Source organism: Schizosaccharomyces octosporus, assembly GCF_000150505.1.
Source record: "Schizosaccharomyces octosporus yFS286 unplaced genomic scaffold supercont6.3, whole genome shotgun sequence".
Classification (NCBI taxonomy): Eukaryota; Fungi; Ascomycota; class Schizosaccharomycetes; order Schizosaccharomycetales; family Schizosaccharomycetaceae; genus Schizosaccharomyces; species Schizosaccharomyces octosporus.
In genome coordinates this window covers 1590836-1613056 of record NW_013185621.1, presented here as the reverse complement: position 1 = coordinate 1613056, position 22221 = coordinate 1590836, and the positions used below count along the sequence as shown (strand labels likewise).

Genomic DNA, 22221 nt, shown 5'->3' with positions numbered 1-22221 from the left:
CAGTGGAGTGGAATCATCATCCTACGTAAATCAAACCAAACCATCAACGCAGCCGCTTCCTTCCCCCATACAGAGTAGCCGAATGTTACCACCTTAGAAAGGCTCATTGACGTCTCCAAAACATCTTACCTAGAACCAAACTGCACTTGTAATCTTTCTTCCTTGTTTTTGCTGCCATCTTATTTTGGCATTGTCTGTATATATAAAAGAAAGAATTGTTTTTTATTTTATTTTTCAAACAAGTGGTTTCTTTCTACCATCCTTCTAAAATCATACAGTTTTGTCTTTTTTTCCTCGCTTCTTTTTGTGTGAACACGTTTCATTTCATCCTATTTCGTTCAATTTTTTAATTTGAACATTTTCCTTCCGTTTTTCTCTTTCTCTATTTTGTTTCTTCCTTTTCAAACAGAAAAATACATCATCGTGCTTCAACGTTAGGTCTCTTGTTGCTTGTTCTTTTCTTGTTGTCGTTGTCATTGTCATTGTCATTCCTCATTGATTCCAATTCCATCAATAAAAATTTAAAAAAAAAAACTGTTAAGCTATCCTCCTTTTTTCTCCCGCTTCTACTACGATTTTGACGACGACTTTTCGACATTCTTTCCTCACCGTCGCCCGTCGCCGTCTATTCCTTCATTGACGTAGAAAACAAAAAAAAAAAAGGGAAAAAGGGGAAGAACGTTTTACTCTTTATTATTTTTCTTTAGAAAACATCTCCTTTCATCTTCTCTGTCTCTCTCTCCTCGTGGTCAATTGAATCCAACGTTTTATTCTTGATTTCATTGCCCTTTTCCAAGCGGAATCGTTTTTCTTGGTATCTTTTTATTTACTCTCTTTTACTGCCTTTCTTGGCTATCTTCTTTATAAAGAAAAAGTTTGGCCCTTTCTCTGTTTCTGTTTTTATCTCTGTCTCTCTTCTTTTCTTTCCGTCTAGGCCAACTTGTACTCCTTTTTCTTTCGTTTTCATTGTCTTCCCATTTTTAGTACTCCTTTCCAGTACTCACCCCTTTTTCTTTTTTACTCTCTTCCATTAGACACTTTTAACCTCCTTCGCCATACATTTGGCTCTTATGGACACAGTTTTTGTACCCAATCCAAAGTTGAATTCGTTTTCTCCTTCAGATCGTCAACTCTCCATCATGGAATCATGGAACCCTGTTTCCTCTTTCGCTTCCCCTTCCACCTCCTCTTCTCATCCTTTGCCTTCTGATTCTCAACCCTCCGCTCAAATGGATACTTCTTCTCCCCGCTTTTCTGCCTTTCCAAACCAAAAAAGCCCTTCTCTCGTTCCAGGTCCATCTTCTATATCTCCCTTTACCTCGGCTTCATCCAATTCCTATTCTGGGTTTCCCTCACAGGCTTTTCCCAATCCATCCTTATTGGAAAATCCTGTTTCCCGTTTTCATGATTCTTCTCCTCCTTCATCCTCGTCTTCCCTTTCTTCCCCTAATCAGCGAGGTCTCTACAATCACTCCTCTCAACTACTCTCAGATGACTTGTCTTTTGATCCGAAAGGTTCCATTCCTCCCAACGAGCTCCTTTCCTCTACATGGTCAAAAGGTCCTTCCCCTAATTTTTCTCCTTCACAAGATCGTTATACTTCTCAGGCTCCCACTTCTCTTTCTAAAGGTCAACTCACTAACCCCTCGGCTTTGGCCAATCCGTTGCGTGCTTCCCCGAATAATCCTGAAAAGTGGAATCGTTTGTCTTTTTCGGAATCTCTTAGCCCTAGTCTTTCCGGCCAAACTCAATTGTTTGCTCTTCAGCAACAACAACAACAACAGCAGGCCGCTTCTGTTCAAAATTCTACTCCATTTCCCATGCAGTCGGTCCGCCCTAGTACCGGTGATGTTTATTCCAGCTTGTCCACTGGCCTCTCTGCCCGCCGTCCAAGTCTAAACACTGATAATCACGGACGCCCCATACCCGCCACTACTCTTCGTCTTCCTGGTAGGTCATCTTTGAACGGTGGTTCTCAGGCTTCTCCAAATTTGCAGAATGTTGCCTTAAACCTTTCCCCTCGTCACCCCGTGGCTCAGGCTCCTTTGTCTGCGGATCCTACGTTTTCCTCTTTTGACTTTCTTAGTGACAATTCCATATGGTCCAAAGCCTCTGCTTCTCCCACAACCAAGTATAATTTATCCAGTACTGCTGCTCCTTCTCAAGCTTCGGATCCTATTGTTCCGTTGTCTTCCTCCCGATTATCTGGACAAGCGAATAACGTACAGAATTTGGTATCAGATCGATTGGATCTTGCCAATACCAATGGATTCACTCCCAGAGCTTCTCGTTCTTGGGCCCGTCACTCTGCCTCAGGCACTTCTCGCTCATCTCTTTTCTCACCAACTACTGGGCGTGTTTCAGCCAATTTAGAAAATAATCTGGCTCAGTTATCTCTTAAACAGAGAAGCAACAGCGCCAGTTTTCCTTCTATCAATACTGCAAATTCTCCCATTGTCCCTGAGGATTTGGTCAGTGGCGGTAACTCCTTTGAAGAGATGGCAAGTCCGAATGACTTGGCTGAGGATCGTTTTGCATGGCCCAGAGGACAAAGACGCTCTTCAATTACCGATCCTAAGAATTATCGACTCGTTCCTCCTCCTCTACGCTCTTCTTTTGATGTATCTACAAATCCCATCTCTATGCGTCCTACCTTATTGTCGTCAAATCGAGTTCCATCTTCTGCGCCTCCCCAGACTTTGCATTTTGCAAATGTCCCTCCACTATCAGCTCCTTTGTCTGACGTCTTGGAAACGGACGTTGATGCTCCTTCTGCTATGGCTCAAGCAAACGCTTCAGCCTCTAATTTACTTTTGGTCGAGTTCAAAGCTGGTCGCACTGATGTGTTTGTCGCCGATGCAGGTCATTTGACTGGCGTCAAACTTAGTAGTTATGTTATTGTAGAGGCAGATCGAGGTCAAGATCTCGGACGAGTAATCGCGAAAGATTTATCTCTTGTTGAAGCAGCGGCGCGATTAGCAAGTTTGAAAGAGGAACAACTAGCCGCCCTACAAGCAGCCGAAGGCAATAACGGCTTTGGTGCTAAGAGTGATAACAGTGTATCTGTTACAGCCACGGGCTTGCATCCAAAGCATATTTACCGTTTAGCAGAATCCCGAGAAGTAGATGAACTTGCTTCTAAATACCAGGACGAATCGCAAGCATTGTTGGTTTGTCAAGCTAAGGTACGACAAAGAAAGCTTCCTATGGAAGTTTTAGATGGGGAATATCAGTGGGATCGAAAGAAGCTTACATTCTACTATCACGCGAAACAACGCATTGATTTTCGCGAACTCGTTCGTGATTTATTCAAAGTTTATAAAACACGTATATGGATGTGTGCTGTTACAGAAAGTAATATCCCTCCTAATGACTCCGCCGGGGCAAGTTGGTAATTTGCTAGAAACCATCGTTGTGACCTTGACCCTTCTTGTGATTGAGATTGTTTGAAAGAGATTATATCTAATGACTTTTACTAAGTCTGATAAATCTATGTTCTTAAAAATAAATAGAATCTTTTTTGGACTTACGAATGCCAAATATGTTTCAACGATCATGCGAACAGCGAGATTTTTTGCTGTTGCTTTACTATTTTAATGATGACTGCGAGTTTATGAATAATTGCCTCCTCTTTTTTCTCTGATTTTGAAGTTTATCGCTGTTAAGCTCGGAATTTTTTTTTTTCTCCATATAATGGAACAAGAAGACTGATCGTTTACGAGGGATGTGAATGATAAATTAGAAGATGACTTTTTTTTTATGATTATATTTTTAATTCGCCAATGCCTTCTCTTCTCTTATGCTTTTCTGCGTGGTGCCTATATAAGAGCTAATCAGTTAATTACTTTGCATACTCTCCCCGTACTTACTAGAACTAAAATGTTACCTTCTTGATTCAAGGATTTTTTGCATTTTCCTGCTTTATGATTGAGTTTTGAATGACTTACGGACGAAAAGTCTATATATACATTATAGAGCTTTATAGACATATGAAATTTATAGACTTCTGGATACGTATTTTCTTGTCTCCTTTTTGAGTTATTATTAAAAAATATGATGACTAATTGCACGCTTGAAAGCTGAGTTTTGTTAATTGTAAGATTGAACCGTACTGTTTTAGGAAATGATGTGGATTAGAGATAGTAAACAATTTAGTTTGAGTAGATGATATGAGGAACAGCTGGTCTGTCAGTCAACGAAAACTAAGTAGATTTTTGATTAAATAGCAGTAACAGCAACTTAGCTTCAAGAAGAATTCATAACTTTTTAGGCAAAGCAAATAAATCATTAAAAGTAAAGAAAACTAAGAAGCAAAACTTAACGATGTTAAAATTTCCTCGCTAAATATACTCTTGGAAATTGAGTCTGGCGCCTGGGAAAAACGTTGTTTTTTCTTCATTTAATTACTTTTTGGGAGGTTTACTGGTTTCAAGGTTCTACTAATTATTTTTATAAATCTTTGGCTTGGTAATTTATTTGTAATAGAATAGTGTTTGATCTTTTGCTCTGAGAGTTACTTTGAATCAAAAATGTCGAAATCCGAAAACTTTGAGCGCATGCTGAAAGTAATTCGATCACATACCAACGGTAAATTAGACAATCAACGGCAACCGGCTCTTTTGCTATGTTCAGTCGAAGAGTATATTACTCAAAAAAAGCTTGAGCTTTCTCCAATCGTGTACATGTCAGCCTTGACTGCCCTTATACTACAAAGCGATAAAGTGGACTACTCTGCCGTGTATTTGCTATCAGTTGTGCTTCCAGTTGTCCCTGAGAAGGAAAGGCTCGCTCATGTTGAAGTTTTAGAATCACATCTTGTTCCTTGTTTGGAAGAGCAGGGCACTGAAGCTCCTACTATTCGCTGTATTTTGTTATGCATACAGGAATTCTTATTTGCTATAATGGCACAAGATATAAGTTCACACTCTGCGTCTCTTGAACTTTCATTAACAGTCTTATTAAAATATTCAATTGATTCCCGACCGAAAATCCGTAAATGTGCTATACAAGCTTTGCAGGGAGTTTCCAAGAAGAACGAGACTTCTTCTTCTTTTTTGACGTCTCGTATCATCGCTTTATGTTCCCAAGTATTCCGTGAATTAAATGAATCCCCTTCTTCAGATAAAGCAAATGTTTCAACTTCTATTCATTGTATGCAGCTCTTAGATGAGTTTGTTGATTTTCAACATGTGAGTGGTACTGATCTTGGAACCACCACCGGTTCATTGGTTTCTATTTTACAATCCGATATAGCTTCTTCAGAATTTGTCGTTCAGAAAGCTACTTCACTACTCGCTAATCTTCTTTCAAAACGAATTGATGCTATCCCGGATGCATTTGTAGCTGATCAGACGGACAAAATGCTTCAATCTTGGGAGAGGGCTCCACTGATTGCCATCTTGTTCAGCACTACGTTCGCTAGTAGAAGTCAATCGAAAGGAATGAAAAGGCTTACTCATTTGTTTGATCTTTTGTTGGAGTCTTCGCTGGCTGATACTGACAGCAATGAGTCCAAATATGCTTTTCTTTTCGAAGAAGACAATGGTGGGCTCACTGAAAAATGCTTGACTAGCGCACTATCAAACAAATCCATCGCTTTGCATGTAATTACACATGTGACTGGTAAAATCTCAAAGTTGATTGGATCCGCTCGCTCGTTACGTCTAAAGCGTACGTCTATAATTAATACCTGCTGTGCATTCCTCACATTGCTCGTTAAGGCCGCGCGTAAGGAGCATATGGACATGTTGTTCAATACCTTTCAAGACCTTGCTCGCGCAATCAACCAATGGAAAACTCCGAAGTCAAAAGAAGTAAAACAACTATTCATGGTATCTTTTGAGAAGTTTGGTGTTGAGACGACTATAACATCGTTGGCACCAATAAATGAACTTTCGAAATTTCAACGTTACTCATGGCTGAAGGATATTTTGCTTGATTCTGAAAATAATGATTTTCTAGAATTTTGTAATGTCTTTATACCGGTTATTGATTCTGGTGCTCCTGAATGGTGGTCAGTACTTCCAGCTTTCTGTTCGTCCGTAAACGATCCTAGTGCTTTGAGTGAAGAAGTACTAAAAAAAATGGCCTCTACTGTTTATCAACAAGAAAAATATCGTGAGCCTATTGTCAAATCCTTCATTTCTCTATCCAAGGTTTCCTCAGTTCAGTCCATACTTTCAAAAAATGCTGCGAATATAATTGGTGTACTTGGTAATGTTCTTGCGTCCATGCCACCTGCCCATACACTAGCACAATGTGTTATTGATGCTATAGTCTCTATATTTGCTGTTTCTGCTGACAAGCAGTCTGAAGTTATAACAACATTCATTGATTCTGCTCCTTTGAGCGATGCAAATTTAGGTAACAAGGCAATTGTCAATGCATTTCCTAGCTTGCTTAATATTGCTCCTAGTGACACTTGGAAACCTTTCTTGCCTCATTTGGTAAAGCTTTTCAATCAGAAACCTCCAAAGGATTCTCAAAGCGAAGCTTCTTCTCTAAACTTTGGAGCTGGATTTGCTTACAGATTGCTAAATGCTTGTCTTTCGAATCCAAATATGGTAGAGACTGTATCACCATTCGTTGGTAATTTGGTTGAATCATTAGTTGACGTCGGTGCCAGTGTTCAATCTAACTCTAAATATACTCTTCTGGAAAGGTTCAAGACTTGGAAGCTTCTCTTAGGTTTGATTCCCAAAGATGATTTACATTTGATGGTTCCGCTAATTTCAGAGGCAACTCTAGCATCTAAAGACCATATGGCTGATGTACGTGCTAAAGCATATGAATTGCTTGTTGAAATGGGAAATATTATGAAAGAAGGTGGTAAAATCGATCGCTCACGTATTCAAGGAGCCGATTCAAATGATGAGACGGTTCAAGCTTCGCTTAAAGAATACTTCACAATGGTATCAGCTGGTCTTTTCGAGTCAACGCCAACTTTAACTACATGTACAATTCTTTCTTTGACAAGACTTTATTATGAATTTAGGGGTAAGCATACTAATACAATGGGATTGTTATATTAACCTGCATAGATGAAATCGATCAGTCTATCATTGACTCACTAATGGAGCTTATGGAATTAAATTTGTCTTCAAGCAACCAAGAAGTTGCACGTACTGCTGTCGGATTTGTCAAAATGATTATTACAGTGAGTCCTAAGGAAACAATTGAGCGGTTTATGGATTCATTGATGCCTTCAATTTTTCGATGGCTCAAAGAGCATAATGCTTTTGTAAAAATTAAGGCAAAACAATTGCTTGATAGGATGTTGAGAATATTCACTTTCAATGAACTCTCTAGATATACGCAGGATGCTGCTGATAAAAAATGGTTGGAACGAATTTTGCAGGTTCGAAACTCTCGAGCAGAAAGAAAGATTGAGGTCAATGAAGAAGGAATTGAAAGTGAAAATGACGAAATGGATTTGGATGTCGACATTAATGACAACAATAAGTCATTTAATAAAGCAGATAATAAAGGAAGAAATAACCGTCAAAAAGTCCCCAACAAAAAAGGTAAGTACTTGAAAACATTTTATATATCACAAAAAGCTAACAAGGATCAGGTTTTGGGAACAAGAGGGAAAACAGAGTCAACGCAGCCCCTTCGAATAAAAAACAAAGGAAACGTGTGTAGATACCTTGACTGGTCAAATTTTATGGGTAAAAGGTTTAATAAAATAGAATTTGAGTCATGGATGTTACCATCGTCGACTGAGTATCTATCCTGGTATTCACAAACATAACAACTACTATTGAATCTACAAGACATTTGATATACTGACGCAAATATATATATTATTAAACAAGTAATGACACCAAACCGTAGGAAAAGAAACATAACCATTAAAAGGAATTGCAGTTTTTTAGGTTTTTTAACAACGGGCATTCAATAATATAAATTAGAAATGCATTGCGTAGAAACCCGATAACTTTATGGATAAAAACCATCTTCGAATGGCCAAAAAGGACTTTTTTTTTATAGAATTAATTATATAGATAGTAGCTTATGAGAATTTGCTTTTCAGTTTTCGATAACAGTCGTATAAGCAAAAACTAAAGAACTTTTAAGCAAAACTAAATGGAACTGATTTATTGAAGATCAGCGTGGAATTGACGCAAGACACGGTCAACATCGTCCATGGCCAAAGAGTTAACATCAGCCAATTGCTTGATCTTGTTAGTGCACTCCTTAGCTTGAGCATCGGTCAAGTGAAGGTTAAGTTGTTCGGCACGGGATTTGATGGCGTTCCATCCAGTCAAACGAGAACCAACATGGACGTAACGGCTCATACCGAAATCTTCGGGACGAAGAATCTCATATGTGGAAGGGTTGGCAAGAATAGCCTTGGCGTGGATACCAGCCTTGTGGGTAAAAGCAGACATACCAGTGATGTAGTTGTTGAAGGGAATTTGGACTTGGACGGAATCGGCGATCAAGTTTTCAAGATCACGAAGCTTCTTCAAGTTGTACTTGGAAGTAACATACTCTCTGTCGGTGACATACATACGAGCCAAAAGGGCACCAAGAGGAGTGATACCATTACGCTCACCGATACCAAGGACGGAGGTATCGATGTGGGTGGCACCAGCTTCTAAAGCACAGTAGGCATTGGCAATGGCCATACCGGTATCGTTGTGGAAGTGGCACTCGATGTCACAAGAGACAACACCACGAAGGGTACGAACGAGATCGTAGACTTGACGAGGAGTGGCGCAACCGACGGTGTCAGCAATACCAACACGGTTAACACCGATCTTGTCAACAGCCTTGTAAAGAGAAAGGAGATCGACGAGGTCTGAACGGAAGGAATCTTCAGAGGAGAAACGAACCTCGATACCCTTGCTCTTGACATAGTTGATAACTTCAGTAGCGTTGTTGATAATGTAAGTCATGTCCTTACCGTGAGAGTACTTGCGAAGGTATTGAGAAGTACCAATGACAACATCAACACCGTCGACACCGGTTTCGACAGCAACACGGGCATCGTCCATGTGGCAACGAATGTGAGTGAGAACCTTGCTCTTGAGACCCAACTTGCAGATGGCCTCACAATCACGACGAGATTGTTCCGAGGCGACAGGAGAGGTCAATTCGATGTAGTCAACACCGAACTCGTCCAAGGCCTTGGCAATCTCGATCTTCTTCTCGGTATCGAAGAAAGAGTTGGCGAATTGTTCACCCTCACGGAGAGTAGATTCAATGATGGAGAAGTTGTTCACGCGAGATAGAAAATCCGATGGGTTGGGGCCATAAGGGTTACGAGGGGGAACTACAGAAGGAGTTCCGCTAGCTTCGTCAACGATGGAGGACATTTTGGCAATGGTAGGCTTGGGTGCCATTGATGTGCTTCTTGTAGAGAATCTAGCAGCTTGAGCGACTCCCAGAGAAGGAATACGAACATAGTTCGAATTTCTAATCTGGAGTCTTCTGCTAAGCTCTTGACAAGCTCTGTTACGTGGAAAAGAAAGACGCATATGTGTTTTTGTAGAGGGTAAGTTCAAGATGTGCGAGTCAACCCTAACCTGAAATATATAGTTGAGAACAGTCACTTCCAAATTTGCGAGGAGTGATATATATATGCGTGGAAATCTTTATTGATCATCCAGTGAGGATCTAAAAGATCGGCTGTCGGATGAAACTGTAAAGTAAGATTACCAATCTAGAACTTATGTTTTTTTGATGGCTAAATATAAGGCGCTTGCTTATTGGAGTCTGGAAACTCTTTTAGCCACTCGCTGATTTTATAGCGCACGTAAAGGCAAAGAATTGACAAATCAAATTTCATCAAAACAAACAAACTTTTTTTGTTTAACCCTTTTCGGCCATTGTAAAGTAAGCATTAAAGTAAACGACGTGACGGTAAATGACATGGTCTATGAAGTGGCAAACCAAGATTTTAGTAGGGAAGACAAAACGAAGTAAGTAGACTTGATGAGTAGTAGCAAGACAAGAATCTTTGTAAGTAAGGGAGTAGAGTAAGTGTAAGTGTAAGAGTAGTGAGTTCATATGCTGGTGAGTGTTTGAGAGGATGGACCTATTGATCCTGTTGAGATTGAGACCTACCGAGTTGAGTCAGATGAGCCGATGATGCTGGATAGATGAATATGTTGATCCCAATGAACCCGAGGACAAATTATGTGTAGTAAAAAAAAGAACCATGTTTGCAGTCATTAAATGATGAATGATTGATTTGACGACGAACAGAAATACATAAATTTGCACGGACAATCATAATGCAAAACGACAACCTGTAAAACTTTTCTGGGTTATAATACCATTGTCGGCTTTAATAGTCACTGCTAGTAGACGAGACTTTTATGACTTTGTTATTTTGACTATTATAATGGACATTTACTACTGTGTTCTTTCACAACAAGAAAGGCAGACCTGAGATTCGATTCCTAAGTGAACACCGAAATGTTTGTCCATCTGTATGGAAAGGTTGAATAAAAGTGAGAGTGAGTTTTTCCTAAGGATAATTAGTGTTTCACAGCTTTGAATTTAAAAAAAAGACACATTTTAAGTTTTATAGTAATTGTTCAACGTAAAAGTTCAGAAAGTTCAGAATCAATATGAGGATATTTTTGATCATTGTGATCGTTCTGTATGAAAAAGTAAAGAATGAGAAATTGATGGCATTGACGAGTTGTAATTAGATGATTATAGCCTTACAGACAAGGGTATAGGCAAGAAGGAGAAAGATAAGAACAACAGCATTCAACTATGGCATCAAAAAGTGGATGGAAATGGGATGATAGAGGGAATGAATAGCAACAAGCAGTCAAGTCAAATTGAAACTCCTTTTTTTAAATTCCTTTTTGATTTGCAGTTTCCAAAGAGGACATCTTGTGTCCCTGCTCCTGAATTAATGTAGTGCCAAGTCGTTTAGGAGAGGTTTTGGTGACTAACTCGAATTTTCCTGGAAGATGGAACGCAGCTTGTCGAAGAGCATGTCGAGCTAATTCTTCACGCAAGCCTTCTCCACCAACTTCAAATACTACTCTTCCAATGGGGATACGCGCGGCCCAATATTCAAAAGTACCTTTTCCCTTTCCCATACGTGTTTCATTACCCTTCACACAGACAGGGATGTTACAGGTGAAACGCGTATAGATACTAGCATTCTTAATTGGTTTTAAAATTCTCTTGATGACCTGTTCAGCGGTTTCGAGCTGCTTGGCTCGAAAACGGATGCTTCGGTCACAGAGTCGCATACCATATTCTCCCCATTCCAGCTGTGTTCCCTTGGTAGATCCGCCTGTGGGAACGTGGACTCGTCCTTTTTGTGCCTTTTTAAACTTGACACGACGGGGCGCGTATTGATGGCTCCAACGGAGGTTCAAAGCGATCGGTGCCAAAGTCCAAGAACTTGGCTTCTCTCGCAAGAGATTGGAAGCAACCCCAAAGGTGGTTCGACTGTATAAGTTTGTAGTCTTCCAAAGATGCAACATATTTCTTTATATTAATTTACAAGAGTGTTAGCTTAGCTAGCTTAGCTTTCGACCGGTCAATCTTGTCAATTCCTACTTTACAGCAAGAAAAGATTCCAAGATTCGATGATTTTTCGAGGATCCAAAAGGAAAAATTAATTTTTCATATATTCTATAAAATTGTTTCTGCTGTCGTTATTAAGATAGAAGAAGGGAAATGATATTGAGAAGAAAAAGAAAAAATAGGTGGGTTCGTAGAAGCAAGTTATAGGGGTATACCAATACCGAGCGAGCGAACGCTCTACAATGTCAAAAGGATACATGACAAACAAGTTGAATCTAAATGTAAATTTTTGTTGGAATTGAAAAATCTATATGTAGGTTTCTTCTTTTTTTCTGCTGCGAATGCCCGTTGAATTGGCATTTGGATTTGCTACGGTTGTGTTTGCGGTTGATACAACGAACGTGAGTCTCATATAATGTAGAGAGAATTTAGAAATAAACTATAAATATAATTACTTTACAATACGAGATATGCCTTCATAAAGACGATTCATACTAACTGACAATTGTACTGCTTTCAAGTAGCGATGACAATTGCCAAACAAGAAGAAATGAAAGCAATCGAGAGATATGGAAACAAAAGCAAAGCAGATAGATAGTTTGTATCTTTTTCACTTCTTCTGATATTTTAAACAAAGGAAAAGGAACCTATGAATCCATTCCATCCAATTGGTTTTGCACTTACTCTTGTCTTTGATCTGTTGGAAGATTGAAAGAAAAAGAAATAAAAAGGGTTCCCATAAAAATCCTTATTTTTCTTTTTCTTTCAAGGAATATTGCTGGTTAATGCATTAGGCTGAGCCGCGAGGTATAATCATTGAAGGATGTTTTAGATGCAACCATTGTGCAATGATTTGTGAATGAAACCGTGCAAGCAATACGCATTCAACTCAAACTAATTTCTTCTTTAATGAAGTATGGAACAAAATCTGGCGAAAAGAGGGCTTGGTGACAACGTGGAATTCCTTTACGTAGAGAGTAATCTTGGGAAATTATCGTATCAGCAACGAACATGAGCTATATAGATTCGATCAAGAGTTTGCGCATGTTTCTTCGGACGGCAGAAGGACTCGTATTGTCTTGCAACGCATGCATAATTTGAAATTCCCAGTTGTCTAGTGAACGGATTGACGTCGTTTTCGCCAGCAAATTCGTCGATCGGACAAATTCCGTCGAAGAGGAGCGTGGCTGAAAGGAAGATGTGCGGCTTAAAGTATTGTTGGTTTCCATTATTGACTTTTTCTCTTGCTTTGAGTCAGAAATACGTATACTCAATAGTGCGTGTCTGCCTCCTTGTACGAATCACCTAAAAATATATAAAGGATAAATAGACCAATATATAAAAACCAAGTTAAAAAATAAAAATAAAACTCTCTTTCTTTGAGATAAATTCAATCCACTGTGATGTGCATACTTTGTTACTATATGGGAAGAGAAAAGTAGTATGGTAAGGTAAGGTAAGAAAGACAAAGAGACAAGATGATCATTCAAGCTAGGAAACAAGAAGAATCATGCAATCATCATGAAATGAATAAAAAAGAAAACAACGACGTTTGAAATTTGAAATGCCACTCTACAACTCTTACGAAGAAAACAACACGTTCAACAAAGTATTCATCGAGGAACGAAACCAAACGAAACTGGATTCAGTAAAAAAAATAAAAAAGAACAAAGAAAAGAAAACTTTTTTTTTTCTTTTTTCTTTCAAAACAGGTGTTTTTGCTGATAGTCATTTTTTATCGATTTTTTTTTGTTTTTTTTCTTATTATCCCTTTTTCTTTGTTTGTTTTCAATATCTATTCAGACGAATACTACGATATTACAAAGAATATAATATGATATTTACAACTCTAAATTGGATGTACTTTTTTTTTTCTTTAATATAAATTTTTGATGGAGGATTTCTTTTTATAATTGCTCTTTCAATTCTACATGATTTCTTTTTTCTTTTTTTTTATATCTTTTACCGCTTCTATAAAGAAAGAGGTAACAAAGAAACCATCTGGAAAAGGATTCTCACTATTCCGCTAAACAAAAATGTTAATGTTTAATTCTGTCTCTTTTCCATCTGTTACTTTTCGCTAACAATAGGACAAAAGCTTATTGAGACGACAAAAACAAGAAAAAACTAAAAGAGAATGTTTGTATTGTAGCAGGAAGAAAAAAGAAAAAAAGAGGTGCTGAGAAAGAAAAAAGACGGATAAACGACGCGGCACTTTAAATTCATAGGAATATTAGATCAATTGTATTCTTTATAGAAGAAAAGAAGAAATTTTTTTCTTTCCGTGGACGATAAGCAAATCTAGGGGACCCGAATTCATCCAGTTTTCATTTGTCAGAATACAAGGAAACCGGAATCGTTGATTCCCCTTTAGGGGAATAAGAAAATGATTTGTATGAGGAGTAGTAGCAGTCCATCAAGTCCCAGTTTTGAGAGTAGTATGACCTCCCTTACTCGACATGTAGCATTATTTGCGGACAAACTTACGGATAGGGGAAAAGACATTTCGAGATGGAATCACAAGAACCATTCACAAATTACAAAGCAAAAAAAAAAACAAAGCAACAGGGTGAATCTATTCCATCAATATTCGACTTTTAGCACCTGATATTGTTCATTTTCATTTCATCCTAGTAAAAGTGTTTAGGATTGTTACTTGTAAAATTTGTCTTTTCGTAATCTCGTCACTTCTTCAAGGTACATCCAACTCGTTCGCGTAAAAAGCTAGCTTTTCTTTGCATTTCTACATTTTCATATTTTAATACGTTTGAAAGTTTTTTTTTTCATTTCATTTCATTTCATTTTCTATTTTTAATGTGTCTTGTGCTAATTCAAATCAAACAGTGTGTCGGTGGAGCCCTATGGATTTGTTCTTCCTAAGGGTACAATGGTTACATATGACAAAGCAGATAGGATGAATGATTCCTCCCTATTTACTCCTCCTTGTAGCAAAATGACAAGATGGAATTGATTCACTTGTTTTATTCTTTTTTTTTTATTTTTCTCAATTTTTACGTTGAAAATTAGATTTGTTTATTGTTTCTCTATGTCCTGACGTTGCTTTTTTTCTACATTCAACAAACACGTACTTGATGAAAATGATACGAATCGCTTCTATTTACACTGTTGTTGCTACCACCTCACATTGTTTATTTACGGCATTACGAGAAATCTATTTACCGTACTTTCATACGCTTTGTTATTGTTTCATAAAATCCCCCTGACAACCAAAGAACATATGATATCAATGTAAATAGATACCATAACTCTTTGTCCTGTAAACAAAGGGACCAGCCATTGTATCAGCCAATGAGAGAAGCTAGCGAAAATATCCCTTAGAATCCAGTAGCTTAAGATGTCATGATTGGCCCGTGACTTTTAATAAAGAATAGTGGGACTATTTACCATTTTCATAATATATAAAAAGCCTTGTTCACTCACTTTTTCAGCAGGAATTCAACCTTTTTCAGCATTGTTTAGCAAGAAAAAAAAAGCATTTTAAGGGTTTCCAACGATCTTTTTAACCCGCTTATCTTTTTTTTCGTTTCTCGAATTGCATTTCTTTGAAAACTCGCGCAAAGTTCTTTCAGTTGGTTTTTTCGCTTTCATGATTTTCTAGAAAGCCAATTCAACTTTTTTCTTTTCAAATCTTTTTCTTTATTTGTTCTTTTCTTTTTCAATCTATTATTCACTTCCATTCCTTGAGGAATTTTTTCTACTTGGATCTCTTGGTTTTCATACATCATTTCTTTCAGTCTCTTTTTATAGAAACATTCCTTTCCTTTGTCGTTCACTCTCTTTCTTTACAAGTTTCAGTCGTTTGTGATTTTATAGACTCTTAGACTCTTATAGATTCCGCTTCTCTTTACAACTTTTGATTTCCTTTCTTTGTTGTGTTTGGATTATTATTAATATTTTTTTTTGCATTTTGCATTTTCTATCTCTATCTCAGTGTCAATCTTTCTCTCTTTTGAATTTTCTTGTTTTATTTTAATTAACCATCATTATGTCTTTGTTTAGTTCTATGGTTTCTCTTCTCTTTGCTACTTTCTTCCTTTTGCACTCCGTTTCCGCTTTGGTGATGAAGCGCAACAATCCCGTCTTTGACTACACCACCGAAAAAATTCGTGGTGTCAACATTGGTGGTTGGCTTCTCATTGAAAACTGGCTCAATGCCGACTTGTTTAACCAATTCAATGGTATGAACAATGCCCCCAGTGACGAGTGGGGTTTCTGCCAAACTCTTGGTAAGTCCGAAGCTTACAGACAATTGTCAAACCACTGGAGCACTTTCTTTACTGCTGATGAATTTGCTCGTATCGCTAGCTGGGGCATCAACGCTGTTCGTATTCCCATCGGTTACTGGGCCTTCAGCGTCGAAGGCAACGAACCCTACGTTCAAGGTCAAGAATACTGGTTGGATCAAGCTATTCAATGGTCTCGTGACAACGGCATGAAGGTATGGATCGACTTGCATGGCGCGCCCGGTAGTCAAAACGGTTTCGAAAATTCTGGTAAGACCGGTAGCATCGACTGGCAAAAGGATGGAAACGTCGAGCGTACTCTCCAAATTATGTCCTACGTTGCCAACAAGTACACCCAAGATGCTTACAAGGACGTTGTTATCGGTATCGAAACTGTCAATGAACCCTTGGGTAATGCTCTCAACATGGATCAACTCAAGGATTACGATTTACAAATGTACAAGATGATTTCTAGCAAATCCAACTCTGTCGCCACCGTTGTCCACGATGCTTATGTCGACTTGTCTGAATGGACTTATGGTCCTATTAATGGAAACATGTACAACTTGGTCATGGATATTCACCGTTATCAATTGTACCAAAGCAATGAATGCTCCCTCACATACAATGACCACCTCAACAACGTTTGCAACCTCGGTGATCAAATCGAAAAGAACCCCTTCATCACCATCACCGGTGAATGGTCTTCTACCTTGGCTGACTGCACTATCTGGAACAGCAGCGAAAGCGGTTCTGCCTTTGTCGGCGGCAACAGCGGCGACATTTCTAGCTGGACCGATCAATACAAAAATGCTATCCGTTTATTCATAGAGACTCAATTAGATCAATTGGAACGTGGTGCTGGTTGGTTTTACTGGACTGCCAAGTCTGGCGGTGCTACCTGGGACATGGGTATCCTCATTGACAACGGTATTTTCCCCCAACCTTTGACAGATAGAAAATTCGCTTCTTACTGCTCTTAAACTCGTCTCAAGTCTCCATTATCATATTTTGAATTCATATCTCTCGTTCCGTTAGGGCTTTGGTGATCCCTTTATGTTAATTTATATGGTCGTTTTCCGTTTGTTATTATAAATACTAATAAAAATTTATCTGTGTCATCATAACTCATATCTCTTTTATGTCTAACATTTCTCTCCTTTATAATGAGTTTTGCAATAAGTATAAACAAATAATAAAATGTTTTTTTGGAATGGTTATCCTTATTGTTAGCTGATATTATCAATGTAACGAAGTCACATAGTGCAAGTGACAAGCTCGCTTATTATAAATATTAAAGCTTAAAAAAAAAAGAATAATTTTCGCCGAAAAATATAGTTTTCTTTATCGATATCATCCTACATTAGTAGAATTGGAGTTTCTTACATTACTACACTGTCAAACAAAAAACCATTCGTGAACGACGCGCGACGCGTTGGGCATGCTCTTTTCGAAATTTATTCATAATTATGGAGCTTTCCACTGTTATTTCACAGATAGAAACATGTCTTAGTCAACATCTTCGTCTTTCAACCGAGAAAGTCAACTATCATTCTCTTATGGAAAATTGGTCTGAAATGATTCATCAATTAAAGAGTCTTCAGAATCTGATTTCAGAACATTCCCTAAGCAATGAGTTGAGCTCTCAGATAGAAAGTTTAATTAAGGAAGATCATGCTTTGGAGGAAGAAATAGAAAGCAGTATGAAGGAATTGACTTCCATCTATGATACCACCCTTCCTCAAAATAACAACCAAAAAGTTAAAAGGACAGTAGACGCTAATACCCTTCTTGAATATGGTCGACGACTATCCAAATTTTCTTCGGCACCTCCTGGTTACAACCCAGAAACAGGTCAGGATGCTAAAGCTCCTGTCCATTATCCTTGGCCATCCGAAGATCAAATGCGAAAGACCAGTCTTTTCCAATATTCCACAAATCTAATAGCTCACCCCTCTGCGAATGCTTCTCAAATTTTCAACGAGGTAGAGGAAGCGTCTGCTCAAAATCATGAAGATGTTACCGCTACTGGTTCTCCCAGCAAGAAAGCCAAAAATGCTGTCGACTATCCAATGTCTCCTACGTTTACGAATGCCACTGGACCAACCGAAAATCAAGGGGCGGAATCCATGCCTTCCAGTAAAGACATTTTTGCAGACTTTGACTTGTTTGATCCAGAAATGGAAGAAGACACTTAGAAGCGTTTTCACTAAAATTATGTAAATATAAGGCTGCTATGACTTTGATGATAACAATATGTGAGATCCAAAGCACAGTAATAATTCAGAAAGCAATGCAAATTTAAAGATTTGGATTCGAAAGAATGAAACGCCAGTCTACTCGACAATTTCCTACAATTATTATATGCATCATACAGTAAAAATGAGAAACTTTTTTATTTTTTTTGGAAAAACTCCTCTTCGTTTCTATCTTTGCCGACAATCGGCATAACACTTTCTATTGGAGCAAATCCGAAGGCTGCGTCTTTCTTCAAAACAAGCGTAGCCGATGAATGAATCATATAACCTTTGATGTATCCTTGATCAATTAAAGATATACATATACATTCCACATCATCAATATCAAACGTATCATCTTGCATGCTAAGAAGCGCCGCTGTTAATAAAAACTGCCCGTTCACATGGGGGGTTTTATGGGCATTCTGATATGTCAAAAAGAAGCTATAATATTGTTGTTAGTAAAAAGCCATCACAACAAGCATACTTACACTTTACGAAACAAGTTTCTCCAGATTACAATTTCACAACGATCATGTAAGGTCAAATATATACCGTGCCTTATAAACCAATTCCTCCTGGAAACATCTTCCAAAGAAAGCTGAAAGGAGCGGAGATCACCTCTCTTCAAACTTTCTATTAAAGGTTGGAATATCGGTATTAAGCCATATTTTTCTAAATAATGCCACTTGGGTAATTTGCCAAGTATAAGACCACACGTTGTCAAATAAATTAAAATTAATCTGTCTCCCGTTAGCAGGTAATTCAAGAAGTTTATCGTACCTCTTTTGTTTATAAGACTCATCTGGACAATTGAGAAAAGCGCTCCTCAGATGTGTTTTCGCTTGATGGATTTTGTGCTGGAAAAGATGACAACGGCCAAGATAATAACGGAAAGTAACAATTTCTGCACTGGTAGCTTGGTTAATGGAAACGCCAGAAGACAAGACGTTGGCTTGGATTGTCTGGCAAAGTCGAATCTGCTTTAGACGGAAATACAGTTTATATAGAAGATTCGAAATAGAGAAAATAGCGTCTTTTTTAGAAGGACTTATGCTGGGTTGTCGGTCGCTCAAAATCACATTGAATGCTCGTTGAACATTTCGAGAGGCCTCACTTATAAAGTTGCGTTCAAGAAATCCATTCGTATCCAATGCACCAGCATTTTGAGGAGATATTTTGTCTAAATGAATGGATAAATTCACATAAAAAGTTGACACTGATTTAATAATAGGTGCTAACCATGCTCCATCGAGGTGTGCGAAACAAGTCGTCAAATTCCTAATCAAAGTTAGTATCCACCAAAAAGTAAGCTATTCTAAGCTTTTGAAAAACCACTTACACATAAACAGCTTGTAAAGAAGACCAACAAGATATAGGGTCTCCCGAAACAGCTTTCTGCACAAAATCCAGATATGATAGGACGGATTCCTTCCAACCTCGTATTTTTCCAAAACTTTTTTGTATTTCACCCTTGAGTTTACTTTTACCTTTAGGATCCTAAATCACAACAAGAACATTAGCCGTTGTCAGAGCGTGACCCAAGAGTCAATACCTGTGGGAATTTTGAAGACAACTCCTCATAAAAGGAACTAGAATTTGAGAATACAAAACACTGTGCAAGTATATTGGTATCTTTTTGCCGAATTGATTGATTTAACACATCCAAAAACTCGTGAACCGACATTTTTCTAGCAGAATTAATAAATATGATAAAAAAAAAACAAAAGTCATGATTTACAAACCTATTAAAGAACACAAAGATGTGTCACAATGCGATCTCTTACAACACTTATCCGCTCCAGTTCATGTTGTTTAACTCATTCACTTTTTTCCTTTAACGCTTCGTTACAGAATGTAAAAGTATATACGGGAAAATAAGGATTTATGATACTTTACTATAGCGAGGAATGCAGATACGCAGGGTGCGAAAAGTAAGAGTAAGGGAGATGTAACTGCTACGTTTCGCAACTTCTACAGCTTCCTGTCAATTTCCATAGTCTAGGGGCATCTTTTGGTGTCTTTTGACTTGAATAGAATATGAGACTATTTCTGGATTCATTGCTTTCTTTTCGATTCTTCGTTCTTCTATACCTGCTCCCGTCATGTCTGGCATTTCAACTGACATCTTTTGGGCCTAAAAATTATGCTCCCGATAGCATTGTTGATACGACGGTAAATACTGTTTCTCCATCTTATGGTGCGGAACATGGGACCGACATTTTAAATTATGAGTGTAAGCTATTGCATGATTAAAACAGAGGAGTTGTCCACCAGTTGCACCACTTCCTCTGTGAACTTGATATTTTTATGATTCTTATTACTAAAACAATGTTTTAGATTATGATGATCGATTTCATTTCTGTCGACCCGAAACTGTTGTTCAACAACCCGAATCTCTCGGAAGCGTCTTATTTGGTGACCGTTTTTACAATTCTCCTTTGGAATTGAGAATGCTAAAAAATGTGTCTTGCCTCCCACTATGTTCGTCTTACATTACCGAACCAGATATTCAATTTTTCAAAGACCTAATCTCCCAAAACTACGTAGTTCACTGGAACATTGACAACCTTCCTATTGCTACCTATGCAGAACATGCTAACCCCGGTGAGTACTTGTTGACTCCCGGATTTCCATTGGGAAGAGTTACGAAAGAGGGTATTCACCTCTACAACCATTATGATATTATCGTTGAATATCACACTACTACTCAAAATCAACATCGGGTGGTGGGTGCTTATGTAAAGCCAGTATCCCGCAAATCAAAAGTAGTAAGCGATCCTGAATGCTCTACGTCAACTTCTCCCGAAATTCTACCTGACCGAGGTGATTTAACGTTTGTCACTTCTTATTCAGTAACCTGGAAATATTCCACAACCCCTTGGGCTACTCGTTGGGACAAGTATATGCACGGACCTTCAAATCAGATTCGATGGATGTTTTTATTATATTCGGGTATTTTTGACTTTTTCCTAATCTTTATCGTTTGTCTTATATTGTTCCGTACTTTGAACCGTGACATAAACAAGTACAACAGCGCATTTTTGGATCAAGAAGATGTTCAAGAGGACTTTGGCTGGAAACTGGTTCATGGCGATGTATTCCGACCTCCTCGTAGACCTATGCTTTTTTCTATTCTTTTAGGAACTGGTGCTCAACTATTGTTTATGACATCCGCAATTATTTTGTTTGCTATCTTTGGAATTGTTGCACCTTCACGGCGTGGAAGCCTTGCTACGGCCATCGTAGCCTTATTTATTGTCTCCGGCTTTGTATCTGGTTTTGTGTCTTCGATTTCTTACAAAGTAATGCAGGGAATGCTGAGGAAGAGAAATCTTTTATTAACCCCATTCGTCGTTCCTGGAATTTTGTTACTGGGAGCTCTATTCTTCAATGTATTGTTTTCAATTAAGAATTCTTCTTCAGCAGTCCCTTTCACAAGTTGGTTGTTATTAATTTTTCTTTACTTAGTATTTACTGTGCCATTGAGTTTTGTCGGGTCATTGATCGGATTCCGATCAAGAGAATTTGTTCCTCCTGTTAGAACGAATCAAATACCCCGTCAGATTCCTTCTCAAAGTATCTGGATTTCTACTGCTTCTTCTGCCTTTATCGGCGGAGCCATTCCTTTTGTTACTATCTTAATTGAGCTTTATTTTATTTTGGATAGCTTATGGTTTCATCCCTTATACTTCATGTTTGGTTTTTCGTTTTTCTGTTTTGGTATTTTAATTACAACTTGTGTTATGATATCAATCATCACAGTATACATTCAATTGTGCACCGAAAATTATAATTGGTGGTGGCGATCTTTCATCACGCCTGGCTTTTGCGGTGTCTATGTCTTTATATTTTCTATTATTTATTGGATTAACAGAATTTCTTCGACTTCGTTTGCAACTACACTATTGTACTTTGGTTACAGTCTTATGATCTCTATTCTAGTTTTCTTATTATGCGGCTCTGTTGGGTTCTTTGGCTCTTTCCTCTTTGTGAACAAAATATATGGTTCCATTAAAATAGATTAGCCTCCCAGGATCAACCAGAGCTTAATGTTTTATAATGTTTGTCTTAATAATGAAAACTCAATTTTGTTTATAATATTCATATTAAATTAAAGAATGTAAGTCTCATTAAGAGAGTTTAGCTATCGCGAAGTTACTAACAGTTTAATTGCAAACAGGAATGTATAATGAAACACAACTTTGAATGCAAATTCGCATGGCTATAATTCA

At 38.0% G+C, this 22221-nt stretch overlaps 9 protein-coding genes across 9 annotated transcripts; 5 read left to right on the top strand and 4 right to left on the bottom strand.

Moving 5' to 3' along the window:
* Nucleotides 1-48: 48 nt before the first annotated feature.
* Nucleotides 49-4132, top strand: SOCG_01270 (PSP1 family protein). The gene has a single exon (XM_013164225.1). The coding sequence runs from the start codon at nt 1071-1073 to the stop codon at nt 3393-3395; it is 2325 nt and encodes a 774-aa protein (XP_013019679.1). The 5' UTR covers nt 49-1070; the 3' UTR covers nt 3396-4132.
* A 244-nt stretch (nt 4133-4376) lies between these two features.
* SOCG_01269 (rRNA processing protein Rrp12-like protein) lies at nt 4377-7824 on the top strand. The gene is made up of 3 exons (XM_013164224.1): nt 4377-6996; nt 7041-7523; nt 7574-7824. The coding sequence occupies exons 1-3, from the start codon at nt 4530-4532 to the stop codon at nt 7642-7644; spliced, it is 3021 nt and encodes a 1006-aa protein (XP_013019678.1). The 5' UTR covers nt 4377-4529; the 3' UTR covers nt 7645-7824.
* Nucleotides 7825-8099: 275 nt separating this feature from the next.
* Nucleotides 8100-9485, bottom strand: SOCG_01268 (homocitrate synthase; the record flags this gene model as incomplete). The annotated part of the gene is made up of 1 exon (XM_013164223.1): nt 8100-9485. The coding sequence occupies one exon, from the start codon at nt 9483-9485 to the stop codon at nt 8100-8102; it is 1386 nt and encodes a 461-aa protein (XP_013019677.1).
* Nucleotides 9486-10817: 1332 nt separating this feature from the next.
* On the bottom strand, nt 10818-11462 carry SOCG_01267 (ribosomal protein subunit L16; the record flags this gene model as incomplete). Its single annotated transcript, XM_013164222.1, has 1 exon — nt 10818-11462. One exon carries the CDS (start codon nt 11460-11462, stop codon nt 10818-10820), a length of 645 nt encoding a protein of 214 aa, XP_013019676.1.
* Nucleotides 11463-11891: 429 nt separating this feature from the next.
* SOCG_06301 (uncharacterized protein) lies at nt 11892-13360 on the bottom strand. Its single transcript, XM_013165394.1, has one exon. The coding sequence runs from the start codon at nt 12732-12734 to the stop codon at nt 12522-12524; it is 213 nt and encodes a 70-aa protein (XP_013020848.1). The 5' UTR covers nt 12735-13360; the 3' UTR covers nt 11892-12521.
* Nucleotides 13361-14911: 1551 nt separating this feature from the next.
* SOCG_01266 (glucan 1,3-beta-glucosidase I/II) lies at nt 14912-16969 on the top strand. Its single transcript, XM_013164221.1, has one exon. It carries the CDS (start codon nt 15512-15514, stop codon nt 16730-16732), a length of 1221 nt encoding a protein of 406 aa, XP_013019675.1. The 5' UTR covers nt 14912-15511; the 3' UTR covers nt 16733-16969.
* Nucleotides 16970-17086: 117 nt separating this feature from the next.
* Nucleotides 17087-19989, top strand: SOCG_01265 (mediator complex subunit Pmc4). Its single transcript, XM_013164220.1, has one exon. It carries the CDS (start codon nt 17219-17221, stop codon nt 17945-17947), a length of 729 nt encoding a protein of 242 aa, XP_013019674.1. The 5' UTR covers nt 17087-17218; the 3' UTR covers nt 17948-19989.
* On the bottom strand, nt 18122-19821 carry SOCG_01264 (nuclear pore associated protein Thp1-Sac3 complex subunit). The gene is made up of 6 exons (XM_013164219.1): nt 19732-19821; nt 19542-19677; nt 19329-19486; nt 18770-19267; nt 18478-18729; nt 18122-18430 (listed from the first exon to the last, which is right to left on the bottom strand). Exons 2-6 carry the CDS (start codon nt 19671-19673, stop codon nt 18145-18147), a joined length of 1326 nt encoding a protein of 441 aa, XP_013019673.1. The 5' UTR covers nt 19674-19677; nt 19732-19821; the 3' UTR covers nt 18122-18144.
* On the top strand, nt 19925-22035 carry SOCG_01263 (EMP70 family protein). The gene is made up of 2 exons (XM_013164218.1): nt 19925-20222; nt 20327-22035. The coding sequence occupies exons 1-2, from the start codon at nt 20027-20029 to the stop codon at nt 22012-22014; spliced, it is 1884 nt and encodes a 627-aa protein (XP_013019672.1). The 5' UTR covers nt 19925-20026; the 3' UTR covers nt 22015-22035.
* The last annotated feature ends 186 nt before the right edge of the window (nt 22036-22221 follow it).

What these genes read in the sequence shown, in the direction of transcription:
- SOCG_01270 (XM_013164225.1), top strand. Translation starts at nt 1,071, where the DNA reads ATGGACACAGTTTTTGTACCCAATCCAAAGTTGAATTCGTTTTCTCCT.
- SOCG_01269 (XM_013164224.1), top strand. Translation starts at nt 4,530, where the DNA reads ATGTCGAAATCCGAAAACTTTGAGCGCATGCTGAAAGTAATTCGATCA. An exon ending in ACTTTATTATGAATTTAGGG is followed by an intron (nt 6,997 to 7,040) that starts GTAAGCATACTA and finishes TAACCTGCATAG; the next exon opens with ATGAAATCGATCAGTCTATC. An exon ending in AAAAGTCCCCAACAAAAAAG is followed by an intron (nt 7,524 to 7,573) that starts GTAAGTACTTGA and finishes AACAAGGATCAG; the next exon opens with GTTTTGGGAACAAGAGGGAA.
- SOCG_06301 (XM_013165394.1), bottom strand. Translation starts at nt 12,734, where the DNA reads ATGGAAACCAACAATACTTTAAGCCGCACATCTTCCTTTCAGCCACGC.
- SOCG_01266 (XM_013164221.1), top strand. Translation starts at nt 15,512, where the DNA reads ATGTCTTTGTTTAGTTCTATGGTTTCTCTTCTCTTTGCTACTTTCTTC.
- SOCG_01265 (XM_013164220.1), top strand. Translation starts at nt 17,219, where the DNA reads ATGGAGCTTTCCACTGTTATTTCACAGATAGAAACATGTCTTAGTCAA.
- SOCG_01264 (XM_013164219.1), bottom strand. Translation starts at nt 19,673, where the DNA reads ATGTCGGTTCACGAGTTTTTGGATGTGTTAAATCAATCAATTCGGCAA. An exon ending in GAGTCTTATAAACAAAAGAG is followed by an intron (nt 18,730 to 18,769) that starts GTACGATAAACT and finishes AACGGGAGACAG; the next exon opens with ATTAATTTTAATTTATTTGA. An exon ending in AGAAACTTGTTTCGTAAAGT is followed by an intron (nt 18,431 to 18,477) that starts GTAAGTATGCTT and finishes ACAATATTATAG; the next exon opens with CTTCTTTTTGACATATCAGA.
- SOCG_01263 (XM_013164218.1), top strand. Translation starts at nt 20,027, where the DNA reads ATGAGACTATTTCTGGATTCATTGCTTTCTTTTCGATTCTTCGTTCTT. An exon ending in CGACATTTTAAATTATGAGT is followed by an intron (nt 20,223 to 20,326) that starts GTAAGCTATTGC and finishes ACAATGTTTTAG; the next exon opens with ATTATGATGATCGATTTCAT.